General features: G+C 39.4%; 1 protein-coding gene across 3 annotated transcripts in view; it reads right to left on the reverse strand.

The window, feature by feature from the left end:
- NECTIN3 (nectin cell adhesion molecule 3) overlaps positions 1 to 16,841 on the reverse strand; it is a 118,607-nt gene that overhangs the window by 8,392 nt on the left and 93,374 nt on the right. For all 3 annotated transcript variants that reach the window (XM_048870577.2, XM_075118287.1, XM_075118289.1), the window contains one exon: positions 58 to 120. In XM_048870577.2, the coding sequence (XP_048726534.2) occupies positions 58 to 120 (63 nt within the window). The remainder of the gene's footprint in view (positions 1 to 57; positions 121 to 16,841) is intronic.

The raw sequence follows: 16,841 nt of genomic DNA on the forward strand, positions 1-16,841 counted from the left end.
TGATTCTTTAATGAAGGCTCAGTGCTCTGGCTCAATACATATAGTCATATTACTTACTATGTTCTGCAAATTTCCAGCTTCTTTCTCCCTGTATTGGCTTTGCAAAGGGAAGCGTTCTCTCTGCAGGGAACAAAATGATAGTGAAAGTTTACATTGCAATACTGGAGAAAGGTTTGACAAGTGCTTTCTTCAAAGCAATAAAATGAGAGGAAGCATTCTGCCTTGACAAGTGTCTGAATAGAGCATTTTTCAGGAGGAAAAGGAGGTTGACTAGGCTTGCTCAAATGGAGTAATTCAAGGGTACTAACTCAAGCTAACTATTGCAGTGAAGACAGCCCTAAAAAGTTTAAAACTCACTGAAGTTCCTTAACTCAGCAAACAACATTTCAGTCGCAGCTTCGTAGTTCACTGGACTTCTGCAGAGGCTAGTCAACCCAGAGGAATCGTATTCATGGCACTCCTGGAAGCCAAGTCATAACAAATTTCCACACACTATAATAGGGATAGAATGCCACAGAATTTCATACCAATACTTCGCCCTAGGAGAAGGTATTCAAATGTTAACTACTTATAGTAAAAAGGGACTGCTGGTTTTCTGATATTTAACTTTAATCAAACTAGGTAAAAGTGTTGGAGTGAATTAGGAATTGGAGTTCTTTTTAATGGTAAACTCCCAAATCACTCTGGTGCTTCTGAAAATTTTACTTAGTGTACACTACACAAAGCAATAATTTCTTTTGTGACTGCATTTATGAGCCTAACAAAGCAACATTGTTATGGTACTTAGTGATTTGTAAACTAAAACCCCAATATTGAACAGTTTTTCAATTACTCAAGACGCTTTTATTGCACTTAGAGTATTTTACATGGTCAATATCTCCCGGAAGACTATTTAGTTTTGCACATATTTTTTGCATGTGCGCTTTTTTTATTCACAAGTTTGTCACAAGTAAGGTACACGTTCAGTTAGTGATTTCAGATTGCTGAATGCATTCCAATGACCACACAGTCTCATTAGGTAATTAAATCAATTTGCACAACAGTGCTAACAGAATAAATTCCTTAATTTTCTTAACAAGTAGCTATCACAAAAGTGTCCTAGTTTTAAGAAAAGGACAATAGTAGAGAGCAATGAAGACAAGCAGAGGAAGAAAGAGTAAAGAACAAACAGACAACGGAAAGGTAAACAGAAAGAGCCTCTATAGCAAGAATAGGAACTGAACAAGCACAACACATCTGAGGTTTACAAGAGTTTAGGCAGGTATCTATTATCTAGCATGCTGTAGGGAAGTCATTAAATCTTACTAACTATATTACAATTACTATTATACAACGAGGCTTAAATTAGAACTATACTAGTTCAAGTCAAGGTATACTGTGATGCTTTATCCTCCCATTTGCTTACTATTACATAAAGTTACACATAACTATTACATAAAATTACATAAAGTGATGCATCCGATGAAGTGAGCTGTAGCTCACGAAAGCTCATGCTCAAATAAATTGGTTAGTCTCTAAGGTGCCAAAAGTCCTCCTTCTCTTTTTATAAAGTTACACAGCCAGCAGTAGATCTTGGTTCTACATGAAACCCTACATGAAATCATCCCCTACATGAAATCATTTATCTATTTGTAAGATCTGACATATTTAAAACTTGTTCATAGGAAGATAACACTATTTCCACACTATATACAATAGACTATCGGATTACTGCAACTATTTCCATCTGATGAGCACCTTAGGTTGAAACAGAAGCTATCCGAACAACTCTCAAATTACATGTAAAGTAAACTCTTCAGAATTCTCTGTGCAGCACAGCATCTAATCTTAATCACACTGGCCTCTTTTCCAAGGAGACCGACTAGAATTGGTAAAAGCTCCTTTATTCACTCTCAGCCTGATGCACCCAAGAGCGTTAAGAGAAATGTATCTAACATCTCTGTACACCAACAGATGTCCAGGTGTTGCAAGGATTGTCTGGGATGGTGGGCAAGAAGTGGTCTGACTATGGGTGTCCTCACAGGTGACAAGGTCTGAGAAACTCACTATCAATATGCCACCACAGGCCCCTTCACAGAACCTCTTGTGTAGCCTCCTTCATCATCCTAAGGTTTTCCCTTTCAAGTTCCCTGTGCCTGGTTTTCCACCAGTTTCTGGGCTAAATACAATCCCTACAACAAATACCAGCAAAAGCTAGCTGTTGAGAGGCTGCCTAAGCACTCTCTTCAGCTTGGTACTCAAATTTGCTAAGGTAGCCCCCGATCACTTGTTAGAGATCGTGATATTTTGGCCTGAAGCCCCAAGTGTTGAGAAGGTATAGCCTGTAGGAAGAGTTGTTTTTCTCCTAGAAATGGGGGCAAGTAAGTTACCCAGGTCAATACACCACTGTTGGATGACGTTCTTGTGTTAATACACAGAAATACCATTGATTGCTGTGTTAGACCATTAGCTTGCGAAAGCATTTTGTTCCCATTTGAGTCTGTGGAAAAATTCGTATTGACTATAGTACTAAGACTGGGCCCTCAGTTATTGAAGTTTCATCTTGTTTATTTAAAAATGCCTCTCTTCCAAACCCTATCTGAAATTCTCTTATCCAATTAACACCTCTCATTTAAATTATCGTGATAATCATTCCACCGTGGTAACTTGCATAAGGTCTCATTCCCTCTCTTTTCTGAATTCAAATGGAAATAGCCCTTTGCAGGTCATGTGCCAAGTAACCATTTTATGCTACATAACCTAAGATTATCACACCCCCCCCCCTTATTTATACAGCAAAAATTCATATTGCTGTATAAAAGGGATACCATCCTGTACTATATCTACTTTTGCCATTACAACAGCTTACATCGTCCTCCTGCAAGTTTTAAAAAACAATTATTTAGGACAGCTTAGTCACATGAAATCCATGTAGTTAGGAAATAATGCATTAAACCCCAGCGCTTTCCTGTGATAAATCTGCCATGTGGTGAATTCTAGCTCTCAATTTGGCAAATTTGGACAGCAAGTTCTTTAGGATGGAGATTATGTGTTCTAATGTGTTTTGTGCAACACCAAAGCACACTGCTGGCTCACTTTATTCCATTCCCTTTCCCCTCACATATCTTCCCGTGACTACAGTTCATCTGAGGCAGTCACTCTGCTTCACTTTGCAATCTTCAAGCCCAAAGAGACTTCATAGCACTAACAAACAGTGTTCATAAACTAATCCATCTATTCAGCTAACTCTAGGAAACATGAATTTTGAGAAAGTCAGGCATAGGCTCGTCTCATGCTACATCTACGGTTTGAACTGGGAGTCTGATATCTAGATTGAGGAGACATACCCAGCCCAGAATAGCTCTGATCAAGCTAGCACACTAAAATTAGAGTGTAGACACAGTACCACTGGGATCAAGCCTCTCAAGTACATCCCTAGTGTCTTGGGTAGGTCTGTACTTAGGGAAGCTATCCCCTCCCCACCACCACCGTGGCTACCCTCTATTTTTAGCGTACTAGCTGAGCTAGTTAATGACGATAGGTCTCCTCAAGCTGGGACTGCCATCCCCATCCCCCTCAGCAAAAAGTGCAGACGTACCCTCCTCTTAGATAAAGTTATTGGTTGTGGAGAGATCCAACATATTGACACAGCCCCAACTACTTTAGAATCTGAGTACTCCATCATCTTTAATGTATTTATACGCTCAGCACCTGTGAGGTCAGCCAGTAACTAAAGCAAACCACAACTGAGCGACTTGCTGAAGGTCACACAAAGTCTGTGGCAGAGCAAGGAATTGAACCTGGGTTTCCCAGCATCCGAAACGAGTACATCTAGTCACTGGGCCATCCCTCCTGACTGGTTTAAGAGTCAACCTGGACCCCATTTAGAGACAACTAAGTTCTGTGTGACAGTCTAGTCTCAACGTCCTCCCCATCTTTCCTTTTAAATCAACACTGTAGAAGGGATGGGGGGCCTGGGATGAGAATAATAGCGGAGATCTCTGCATAATTGTTTTTTGCCTCTGTGTAAACCATGTACTGTGCATCCAAACTGCACAGTTGGGTGGTATAAAAATGTCAATGGAAAAACTTCACTGTACTGTTTCAGTAAGTACATTTTTTTTCCTTTATAAAGGAATCCATTTAGAAATATAAATACAGGACCATGCCAGCACCTATGTACTAATGAGAACTCAATACGTACTTGTTCAAAGTAGTACAACTTGCTTATTTCACTAAATTAGGTGAGCTAATCGTGGTACTTTCTGAAAAGCTCACGAGCAGCTGCTTCTGGGTGATGACCATTCTGACATTGTTGCTGACCTTCACACAGAGTAAGGAAGCCTGATATTAAGTAGTAAAATTAGACAGGCCACAGTGCAAGAACCCATGATTTAGGATTTGAGTTTTATCCTAATCCATATTTCAGAGCCAGATTATACATGATGTGTTTGGGGAGGAGTAAGTTTAAATTTCAAGCAGAACCATCCTTCCTAATTTATGAGCAATTTGTCTTTGACAAGTTCTTCTTCTCTCCCCCCATTCAGTGATTGCAGCAACTGGATACCCCTTTTGAAAACAGGATGTTGTCTAGCAACCAGTGAATCTAATTTGTGGCTTTGCTGAAATTTGACTAAGGCAGAGTGTCAGAAGAAAAATTTGTTAGATGATCATTAGCAATAGAGCTCACAAAAACCCTTAAATTTTTTCCCTGTGCAATATTAGGGTCAACAGGAGAAAATTGTTCTCAAGAGAGCAGCGCTTGCCTCATGCCACCACCCCTCCCTGTGAAGCCCTGCTTTACACAACAAATTTGTTTTACACTTTTTTTGACAGCAGTTCATGTGTTTGAAGGTAAACTCTCAGGTTTAGTGACTGATGGCATTTAGCTCATTGAGATGGAAAATAAAAATCGATAAAGTTGACACAGATAGAGAAACCCTTATCACCTCTTGGGGAAGATGCCAGAAATTGAGGAGAGGTTGAGAATAAAGGATGGTGTGCGACAAGAACAGGCATCAATATCCTTTTGACTTCCCCACGAAGTTATCTGGCATTAGTTTCTCTAGCTGTCTATTATCTACTGAAAATATGATTATGGGTTTGTTTAGATGGACATGAAAACACATTGTTCTCATCAAAAAAGAAAATATAATCATATACAAAATCCAAGTGTGTATGTTGGGGGGAGGGAGCGCTATGCTTCAGACTTTGGTGGAACCACTAGAAAAATTTTCCATGATTCTCATTTATACTGTAGTTTTCCCTGGTGAAGATTTTTTTAAAGGCCTCCAAAGCCATATCACACAATGCAGCAGATCACATCACATGACACTGGTCACTCCCTAAAGAGGGTCAGATTGGTTTAGTACTAAAATGGAATATCTCCCTGGAGGCAAACACCTGAAGTAGCTATATTGTGATTCAGCAAGAGACATTGCTTCCTCTTCATCACAGCTGAGCCAGGCTCTAGTGGGTGTTATTGGGTACGGTGCTGTTGGTGATAGTGCTGGCTAAAAAAAAGTCAAAGAAATAAACCTGTTCTTGGTTGAAGAACCATTAAAAATGTGCTTTTCACAAATAGGCACTGAACCAGCAAGAGAGGATGCCATTTTAGATTTGGTATTGGTAAGTAGTGAGGACCTCATAGAAGAGCAACCTTGGTTCAAGTCATCATGAGCTAATTCAGTTTAAACTAAACGGAAGGACAAACAAAAATAGATCTGGAATTAGGGTCCTTGATATCAAAAAGGCTAACTGTAAAAAATTAAGGGAATTAGTTCAGGAAATGGACTGGACTGAAGAACTCAAGGATCTGAATGTGGAGGAGGCTTGGAATTACTTTAAATCAAAGTTGCAGAAACTATCCGAAGACTGCATCCTAAGCAAGGGGAAAAAATTCACAGGGAAAGGTGGCAGACCAAGTTGGATGAGCAAGCAGGTCACCAAGAGAAAGAAGAAAGCCTGTGAAGAATGGAAGATGGGCTGGATTAGCAAGGAAAGCTACCTCTTGGCATTTAGAAAGTGTAGGAATAGTGAGACCTGCCAAAAGCCAAGCAGAGTTAGACCTTGCAAAGGAAAGTAAAGCCAACAGTAAAAGGTTCTATAGCCATAAGGGAAAAAAAAAAAAAGAGAAAACATGGAAAGAAGAAGTGGGACAACTAAGCATTGAGGATGAGGTAGAGATGAAAGATAATCTAGCCATGGCCCAAAACCAAAACAAATACTTTGCCTCAGTTTTTTTTATAAGGCAAATGAAGAGTTCAGGAGTAGTGGCTGAGTGGTGAATGGGAACAAGGGTATGGAAGTAGAAATTACCATATTTGAGGTGGAACTCAAACTGTTCGTAATGGGACTTCTTAATCAGTGGCCTGGATAATCTCCATCCAAGAATATTCAAGGAACTGGCACATGAAATAGCTCAATAGCAAGGATTTTTAATAAATCTATAAACTCAGGGGTTGCACTCTATGAATGGAGAATTGCTTATGTAGTTACTCTTTTTAAGAAAGGGAAAAAAGGTAATCTGGGAAACTAGAAGCCTGTAAATTTGACCTCAATTGTATGCAAGGGTCTTGGAACAAATTTTGAAAGAGAAAAATAGTTAAGGCCAGAGAGGTGAATGGGTAATTGGGATAAAATACAACATGGTTTTACAAAAGAGATTTTTCCAAACCAACCCAATTCCTCTCTTTGAGAATATAACTGATTTTTTTTTAGACAAAGGAAATGCAGTAGATCTAATCTACCTGGATTTCAGGAAGGCATTTGATACAGTTCCATGTAGGAAATTAGTTAAATTGAAGAAGATGGGGATTAATATGAGAATTCAAAAGTAGATAAGGAAATTATTAAAGGGGAGACCACAAGAAATCATATTGAAAGGTGAAATGTCAGGCTGGAGGGCATTTACTACTGCAGTTTCTCAGGGTCTGATCTGACACAAAAAGTGGGAGTGTGCTAATAAAATGTGTGGATGACACAAAGTTGGCAGTATTGCCAATAAGGAGGAGGACCAGAATGCCATAAAAGATCTGGATGATCTTGTAAACTGAAATAGAAATGGGATGAAATTTAATAGTGCAAAGTGCAAGGTCAGACACTTAGGGACTAACAACAAGAATTTTTGCTATAAGCTTACTCCTGGGAGAATTCTGCACCCAAAAAAAAAAAAAAAATTCTGCATATTTTAATCAAAACAACAATATAATCACACCAGTTTCAATTATTTTGGTAATTCATTTCAAAATACCCGTCAGCAAGTATGTCTGTAACAATACAGACAAAAAAAGATTCAGGAAATGTTTTTTGACAAATAGATTCCTTACTACACATATTGATACAGAACTCTGAGTAATAATTCATTTAAACTACAATACGGAAACGTATTTCCTGCACCCCTTAGATGCCATGCAAAGGCTTGGGGGAGTCAGGAGTAATGGAGGAGCTGAGGGAGAGGGAAGTAATTGCTGGGAAAGAGCCTGCATGTGAACTTGGAAGGTTGCTGGATATGGGTGGGAGAAGTATGCAACAGGATTTTTTTTTTGTGGGGATGGGGGGAAGAGAGGATTGTTAGGCAGCCTCCCCTATGCAGACCCTGGCTGACCCCTAGCCTCTCTCATTCAGTCAGGAACATCTGTCTCCATACCCATGTGTCCCTGCACCCCAACTCAGCCACCCCACTTCCCCTTTTTACATTTTTTTTTGGATCAGTAAATTTATCTTCCATAGCCACTATGATCTGAACATTTGACACATGCATCCATGAACATCTCTGAATGAAAAGTACAGTCTGGAACTGCAAATTCAAGTAGTTATTACTATATAAAGAAGGATGTGGGTGGTTAATGGCATTTTTTTTTTAGTTATTGACCTCTACTGCTGCTATAGTTTCTCATTTTCAACACAAAAGGGAAAGTATGCAATTTGTACCATCATAACTAAGTGATGGAAGCTAACAGTTCTGTCCAACCAACTGCCCTGTATAAAGATTACTGCCTACTTTTATCTCACAGTTTAGAGAACTATGTTCATGAATACAGTGTTCATGAAGAATAGCAGGCATTCAATAAATACATAGGACAATCCCAGATCTATCTGGGCTAAGTCAGTGCAGCTTTGTTGACATGAATGCGGCTAAATCAATTTATGCCAGCTAGAAATCTGTCACACTATGTGCATGGAGAAGGATGAATTGTTTGTAGCAAAATGTGGGTCAAAAAAGCTGAAATATGATGTGACAAGGAAGTAACACAGCAAATTCATAGTCACTGACAATGGAAAAGGGAGAAGAACAAAACTTGCAGAGAACAAAGCAGCAAGGAAACAGTGGCCAGCAGAGTGCACGGGGGGGGGGGGGGGGGGGAGATTGAGCTTGAAAAAAGGAAAGAGCACGCAGAGAAAGTTAAAGAAAAAAATGCTGTTTTGAGAGGAGAATCACAGCCTGCCAGGATGTAGTACAGGAGTTGACATTTGGTGGGGCAGAATACTATTTACAGGGAAAGAAAATTTAAATGGTTGTAACAGAAGGAATTCCTGTCGTGCTTCTGAACAGGTCATAGTACTGCCACCGGGGAGTCAATAATACTGCCAACTCTGGTTTTGGACTGTTAAGCGTTGGGAGCACTGTAGAAGTGAGACATTCACCTGCTGTCATCATACCTGTGAGTAAACAACTTGTTCAGAGATTCCTGCCTTGCCATCCCAGCTATAGTAAACAATGTCTCAATTTGAGTCCATACAAGGAGGAACATGCTTCATCTTTCCTCCAACACACATCATGTCTTTTGTAAGTGACCAGTATGCAATGTCATGACCATTTTTCTATTATTGCCTTTGTCTTAGATTGTTTCCAACAGGCATTCCTCTGTAATTATGGCTGTACACATTGAAAGAAGCCACTGGAATTCAGAATCAAAAGCATGATGCTGGGAAGACCTTATGCTATAGTAGGAGATAGAAACATGTAAAGGGTTATGCAGAACATGAACAATTATCTAGTTCACAGAAAGCAAATCTACCTATAGTGATGTTCACAAGTAGGGGCACAAAGTTCAATAATGTTAACATCTGTAGTACATAACAGAAGAATTACATGAGAAATGTAGGTCACCTGTTTACCACAGCAAAGGATGGTAACAAACAGAAAAAAGTTATTTCCTAATCGAACATTATAGGCTACGTAAAGGGTTGAGATCACCTGAAATGTTTTTGAAATGGCAAATGCTGAAAAAGGAACATACTTATGGCTCAGTGTGCAGGTTAGAAAGGAAAATGATTTTTCTGACCAAGAACATGGAAGTTTACTATACATCCAAGTGATGACCTAGCAGGGAACATTACCTAAAAATGGCAGAGTAATGCAAAGGCAGCAGGAAAATGAATAAGGTTATCACATATAGCCACGTGGAACACCACCACGTTTTGAGAAAGGAAAGGAAATTCATACAGTAACAGATTATGGAATGGAAAAATGGTAACATCATCTGGATGAGGCTTTATTACAAGTCTAAGATCTCCAATATTAATGGAAGGAGGATTACATGACAAAGTGCAAAGAAGATGACCATGTGTGGACACACATATGGTGCCTGTATAAACACTGGGAAGATTAAGTGTCTGAAAGGAGACGGGGAAGACTGCAAGGCATGAAGAAGAGCAGCTGCATGAACAGGAATAGAATTTCCAGGATGGTAGAGAAGGAATATTCTCTTCCAAATGTGATCACTATAAGTGTTAGTATACTCTGTATTGCCATATTCTGTGCTATGTCAGGATACAAAAACAAAGTAACCATGTAAGAGAATGCTGGGGAAGAGCTAACTAAAAAGCAAGCAAGGATTCCAAGAGAGCACCCACTGAAGTTAAATATCTGCTTACAAGGAAGTGTTAAGGATTTCAAAATGATTGTAATCTGAACAGTAATCATCAGCTTCCATGCCTGACTTCTAAAAAAGGGTATGGATAAAACCAAGAGATACAAGGAAGTCAGCCACCAGACCTGGAATGGCACAGTGTTACTCAGTTCATATAAGTGTGTCATGAACAAAACCAGATTACAGTCTCCCTAGCAACAGAAAAATAGGCAATATGAAGCAGTCTCTCACTTCTTTAGAGATGCAAGTACATCACATAAATCTTGAAGAAATTATAGATATATTCAATATCTAGATAGTCATTAAGTAATATAAGATTAATTAAACTTACATTGTAGAACTGTTGCAGATTGTGTTCATGTAAACTATCGCAGTTTGAGGAGAAAATTTTAAGTGGTGAAGTCTTATTTTAGGACAACCTATATATACACAAGTACATAGGGAAATGTATGCAGTTGGAAGCCAGAAAGACCTGATAGACTTAATCAACAACTTGTATTGGCATACTGGAACTAGATAATGAAGAGAACCTTATACATCTTACATGTTTTTAGAATCCTCTAATAATTTCCCGTCTGCTGGTATGGGAGAAAATGCAGGTTTGATTAGGATGATTTTAATCACTGTGCAGAAAAAAAAAAAAGGGCGGGGAAAGAAGGGGACAATTGAAAAGGTGCCACAAAAACATGACGGATTAGGAAAAATAATTTTTTTGAACTAAGCATTTTAACCCTAGGCAAAAACCTGATGACCAAAACCAGAATATCTTGCAGAAGGATTTGGCGCAGAAGCTTTATATCCTTCAGAGTTCCTCGTCAATTACAGGGGACATAGACAACATACATTCTGGGGATGTGGATATCCGCAAACCGTGTCTGCCGATTGGATGCAGATACAAATATTTTATCTGCGCAGCGCTCCAGTTATGGCACTACCTGTTGCACACCTTCACCAACGGGGAGTAATGGTCTTTCCCTGTCTCACCAAGTGGCTCTTTGAGGTGTAGTCCTCATGTCATGGCCAGATCCCAGCTCTTGCTTATGTTCGTAATAGCGTGCAACTGTGTCACATCACACCTTAAAACTGCTTGCATTTGTTCTGCTTCAGGTCAGTCTATATCACCAACAAGGACAATCTGGACAAGTTGGTCTCTGTCCCTCAAAGCATGTTAGTGGAAGTATCTGAACGAGATGTGCTATGGGGGTTCCTTTCGATCATTCCCCTCCCACTCTTACATCAGTTTTGGATGCATCTCTCCTTGGACTGGCAGGTCAACTACAGGATCATACTGTACAGGGCATGTGGACCACCTAGGAGTCCACCCTTCATATCAATGTTCTGGAACTCAGGGTTGTAAGGTACATTAGCCAGCACTTCTTTCCCATGAGAATAGAAGATCAGCATGTTCACATACCAGACAACAGGGCCAGTATGTATTACATAAATTGAAAGCAGGTGGTGGGGAGAGGCCAGTTTAAGGGAGTTAGAGATTTGTTTAGGAGACCCGAAACATTTGAAGTTTGAGGCTAGGTACTGTCTTAACTAGTCCTGCTGGAGACCCTTCCCCCCATCCACCGCCCATTTTCTGCTTGGAAAATTAACAGCTGAGTGGAAGTTCAGTGATTATAAACACTTTTCCCCCATTGACACTCTCTACTCATTCCTTATCGAAAAAATTCCCTCCAATGTTCCTTATTCACTGTCCCCTCTACCAATCCGTCCAACTCATTCACTTCCCCTCTCTCCTAGTTGTCTTCTCCTTCCTCTATCTAGGCTCTTCACTCCTTTGGCCAGCAGGATCAGTGGTATACATGAAAAGAATGGAAGTCTACAGATCCTTACACACAGAAAGAAAATGCCTTCTGATGAAGCAGCTCCCAAAGCTGTTGGACACTGCTCAAACAGATGCAGTCATATACCACTTCAGACAAACATTACTGGGGATTCGGCAGCTTGGTGGCCCTAAACTATGACCCTATTGGCTCTTTCATTATTCCATCTTATTTTTGCTAAGGCTTGAGATGAGCATAACTTTTCTAGGTGATTAAAAGGTACCTTCCTAACACATAGCAGGGAACTACTTTCCTTTTATTGTCACAGAGTTAGTGACAACACTTAAGAAAAGTTCCACTCAGAAATTGTCTGTTAGATAAATGCCTATTTTTATTGCAAGTATTAATATACCCAGGTATCCTGTTAATTGATTTGGGGCCTTAAAGGTTTACTTTGATTCAAATTTTATTTCCCCATGTTTAAAATTGTGTTTTCTAGGCTTCTAAAATCAGAGCTGCTGCAATACATCATTTCTTCAGTCACTTTGCTTAACGCAAGAACAAAAAGAAAAAAAAACCCACCACTTCAGAAGTCCATACCATGTTCTCCCTCATCCATGTTTCTTACACACATGTATACTCTCTCAAATATTCAAATCCTATGATAGCTGCAGTTTCTCCCTCCCCCCACTAATGCCTATCATCTTGTTTCCTAGAATCCATTCTAAATAGGTTTATCCTGATGTCCTTCTTTATCTTTATACAGAAGCACTTACAGGTAATCATTCTAAAGAACATCAGGGACATTTTAGTATTCTATTATGAAGTCTTTTTGGTTTGTTAATATAGACAGGCCTCTATCTGCATCTCTTTTTCAGATCTATACTGAGGTAACTGGTTTTTCTAAATAGCTCTTTAGACTGAAAAAATATTGTGGTAGCGGCCAATAATTGCCTCTCATCTGATATGAAATTAATTATGATAGTCGGGAATATGACCTATCCTTCATTTTCATTATAAACAGCATTTTGTGACCCTAAACAGAATTAATGCCCCACTATGCTACAGACTTTACCAATATATTGTAAAGAATGGTTTGCTGTACAAAACTGTCTACTGATGCTGCATGTTAACAATTCACTTTGACTTAGACAAATCTCATCCTATTCCTTTTAATTGGTATGATTATAATTTAGCTATTATATTGCTGTTCTATATTAACAGCAATACAGTAACATTACACTTTACAGCGGTTACTGTTGAGGAATCTAAACTTAATTACCACGAAGTGTTATTTGATCTAATCAGCTTTTCCCTAGGCTGAAATCAGTATTAAGTAACCTAACTTTTTAATGGCAGACACTATAATTTTTAATTAGAAATGTTAAAATAACCTTTATTAAATAATTTGGTAAGAATTTCCATTAGTCAGGTCTCACCAACTACCATGTGTCCCTACTCATGTTCATTAGTATTAAGAATTTGTCCAAAATATTTTTCAGTTATCTGGACTGTTTACTTGCTATTGAAAAGAATTTGCTCCATTATTTGTATCTTTTCTCCTTTTGCCTGTAATCTCAGTCTTTTTAAAGACAAACCTATCTGACAAGATAGTTGGCCTAACATCTGGAGAGAATGCCCAACAGCTTTTAAAGTAAGAGAGTCTTCATAAACCAACTTCAACTGATATTTCTGGGCTTCTTCTCTTCAGTTTAGTGCTTGTTGATGCACAAAGTCTAATACATCCCTCAGAGTGCTCTCAGAGTGCTTAGAATCAGACCATCTACATGTTGCTCGATTTCTGTGGTTAGTCTTGAAAGGGACAATGTGCAATAATCAGTTTTAATTACCCTAGTTATATGGAATTAAATGGTCTCCCCTTCCACAAAAAGTTAGCTATACATTCCAATTCCAGCATGTAGCTGGATGATCACCCCACTCCAGCCCTGAAGGGGTTAAAAGCAGCCCTGGAGAGGGCTGCAGCTGGGAAAAGGGATTAAGAACAGCTAGGGAAAGCTGACTATGTAGCTGACCACAGGTGTGGCTGGCTTAATCAGGGCCCAGCTGGCCCTTATAAGCAGGCTGTGGGCCAGAACCTGGGAGGGGAATCTCACTCTAGTCCTGCAGTGGGAAGGGCTAGCTGCTTGGGAGCAAAGTACCTGAAGCAGAGCAGTGCTGGGGAAGGACAAAGGGAGCTGGGGAGCTCCAGCCTGGTAAATCCCCAGGCTGCAGGCCTTGTTGAAGGCCTTCGAAAGGTACTGGGGCTGCAGCTGGGGATAGGCAAAGGCAGCAGGTCCGAACCCCTTGCCAATGATGAGCGGCCATTACAGACTGCAGTCTGCCCCAGTGAGCGGGGGCTTGATGATGACTGGCAGTAGCCACTGAGGCAAGGTGGATTTAGAGGGGGGCGGTTCCCAAGGGAGGGGAGACCCAGAGTGTGGGGGTACTGCTTGGGCAGAACCCCAGGGTAAAGGGCACTGAGGTCTGGGAGGGACATGGGGCCAGCAGCAGGCGAGACACCGGCCTGCAGAGGGCACTCCGTAAGCTGGAAAAGAGCCAATTCCCAGGTGACCAGCAGGAGGTGCCGCACTGGTGAGTCTTCACCTCACTACACAGCACGATTGGAGTTTAACAGAAAATATTTGTTTTAGTTGGGTTCTATATCCTATAATTATCCATGTATTACTGTGACACAAGTTAAACCAGAACACAGCCATTCACAAGGCTGCCATAATTAAGTTTTATTCATCAGTAATGCAACAAGATACTTGTAAAACTTCCAGAGCCTACATAAAAAGTATTTCCATCCACTGAGCAGCTTGTCGCTCAAAAATAATTCTAAAAAACATATAACTCTGAAAACAAGACCTTCATCTCAGTCTGACTTAAAGATTATAATGCTGTCTAGTACTGTATACAAAAGGGCTAAATAATTATGAGCAAAGAGGCTCAATTTAATTATACTAAAGATTTGTGACCACTAATAGCAAAGTTATTACTCACTCATGTTAAAAAAGTACAAGGACAAACATTAATTCAGACAGTTTTGGTAGTCCTGCTTCTATTTCCAAGCTCTGTTAAGTGGTTAGATGTCTTACTGTTCACATTCTTCTTCTTTTCCCACCTCACCTTCAAACCTGCATCCAGATATGCCAGGAGATCAGGACACACTAGATGCGGTTTAATTAGGCTACAACTTTATTCCTGAATGTCAGGGAGTACCCAGCAGATAAAAGTATACAGTGCAGGTAATTCCCTAATCATTTACCCATCCTGATCCCACCCAAGCAGGTGCTGGGACCTCACCACTTGCCTGGTCCAGATAAAAGAGGGCTTTTCCTGTGCCGACATGGACCTAAATAGTCCTCCATCTCTTCGTGTCATCAGGGGAGGAATGGGTCAGCATCCCCAGGCTGAAGCTGCTGCAGCAGCAAGTCACTCTCTGGCTATCTAGCCCTTAAAAGGGCCATACACCTTTTTCTACAAGCCAGACAATGACCCCCCACTGCTTAATGTGTGGTGAGGTCATTTCCTAAGTTTTTGTTTCTAACTATCCCAGTGACAATAAGTAGTCTGGTTTATTCCCACTTAAAAAATGATACCAATATTTTAAGAAGTGCTAGCGTTGTTGCTATTCCCACACCATGCATATATTTAATAGGTTGTCTTCACAGGATTTAATCAAATTGGACATTATTTCGGCAGTCACAGCAAGACAGAACCTGACTATGGTATTTTGTAATTAAAGTTAAAGTTAAAATTAAGGCAGTAGAACACTGACCATCACATTCTGTGCACACTTCTGGAAGGGAGAATACTCATTATATAGAAAGCTTAGCTATGCATAAACATAGTACAGCCAAAATTTTGGCTTAGCAAGTTAGCTTTTTAGTCATGAGTATTTCACAACTTCGGCCAGATGTTTGACTACTACCCTCACCCCCAGGGGTAGCTGAATTTCAGTGTTCAGCTGCTGGAAAAAAAACAAATGAACAGTAGTTGAATAAAAATATGAAGTCAGACTTCAGTTCATTTTTAACTTCCAATCAACATTTCACACCAACTCTCTATCATTAGGTTACTCAGTTAAATTTTATAATTTACTGTTATTTTTTATGCACTGAAATGTTTCAATTTAGTGTTCTGTTTCTAATGAAAAATTGCAACATTTTAAGGTTTACAGTGGGTGCTTTTCAGAAATAAATTTCTGTTAACAGCAGATGGACCCATTATGCAACTCAAGACCTAAGACACAATGCCTTCAAAATTTAGAGAACATGCAGTCTGAGTTTCATCTTTGTGGCACTGACCCATCATCTTTAATTATAATCAAGGGTGATTTACTATTTTAAAATTCCAACCACTTAAAATCAGAATACAGTTACTCGAGACATTTGCTTTCGTTAGTAATGTAACATTTAGATGCTGAAGAGCTGGTGCTGATCAAGCAAATGAAAGATTACAGCTTCTTCAGACTGTCAATTTGTAATCCACATCTTTAGAAGTATTTCCATGTAAAGCACACTTTGTGAAGTCTCATGTGATTTTCTTTAATCTAGCCTAAAAAGTCCTACTATTAACTTGTTGAGTCTCAGCTAATAGATACTATGCCTTTTGCATTTGTAGCATATCTTCATTTGATTCAAGTTCTACATTTAGAATACTCATAAATTCAGTCAGTAAACTGTACGAGACTGAATTATTTATCTTTATTAAGTTCAAGGGCCAAGGACAGCATCTAAAAAGAGAAGCAGATTTCCCATCACCCTTCTTAGCAGTCCATTTCTTTTTCAAACAATCCAGAGTGAAGTTAATTTTTTATCTCAAAATATCACCATTTTCAACATTTAATAGTAGTTAGTGTTAAGTACAAACTGTATAGACCAATAGAGAGAGATTCTTACATCATTTCTGAAACAGAGGAAAGCAGCTGAATACTATTTGATGCATCTGAAATGGCCCAAGTCAAAACCCACTGGCCAATGTCTCAAAAACATCTATCAATTTCTTTGGATGCTTTAGCCCAAAATTGTTTGGTACATTACCTCACCTCTGAAAAAGGAATATATTATGTAGAGGAAGGGGGAAGTATTATGTTTAAGACATTTCTGGTAGCAATTTACCACTCACCCACCCTTGGCTTAATTCTCTTCCCATGGAAGTTAATAATATAATTCAAGATGACTAACAAAGAAAGAGTTAAACAAATGCTTAG

The sequence above is a fragment of the Caretta caretta genome, chromosome 1, assembly GCF_965140235.1.
Source record: "Caretta caretta isolate rCarCar2 chromosome 1, rCarCar1.hap1, whole genome shotgun sequence".
NCBI lineage: Eukaryota > Metazoa > Chordata > Testudines > Cheloniidae > Caretta > Caretta caretta.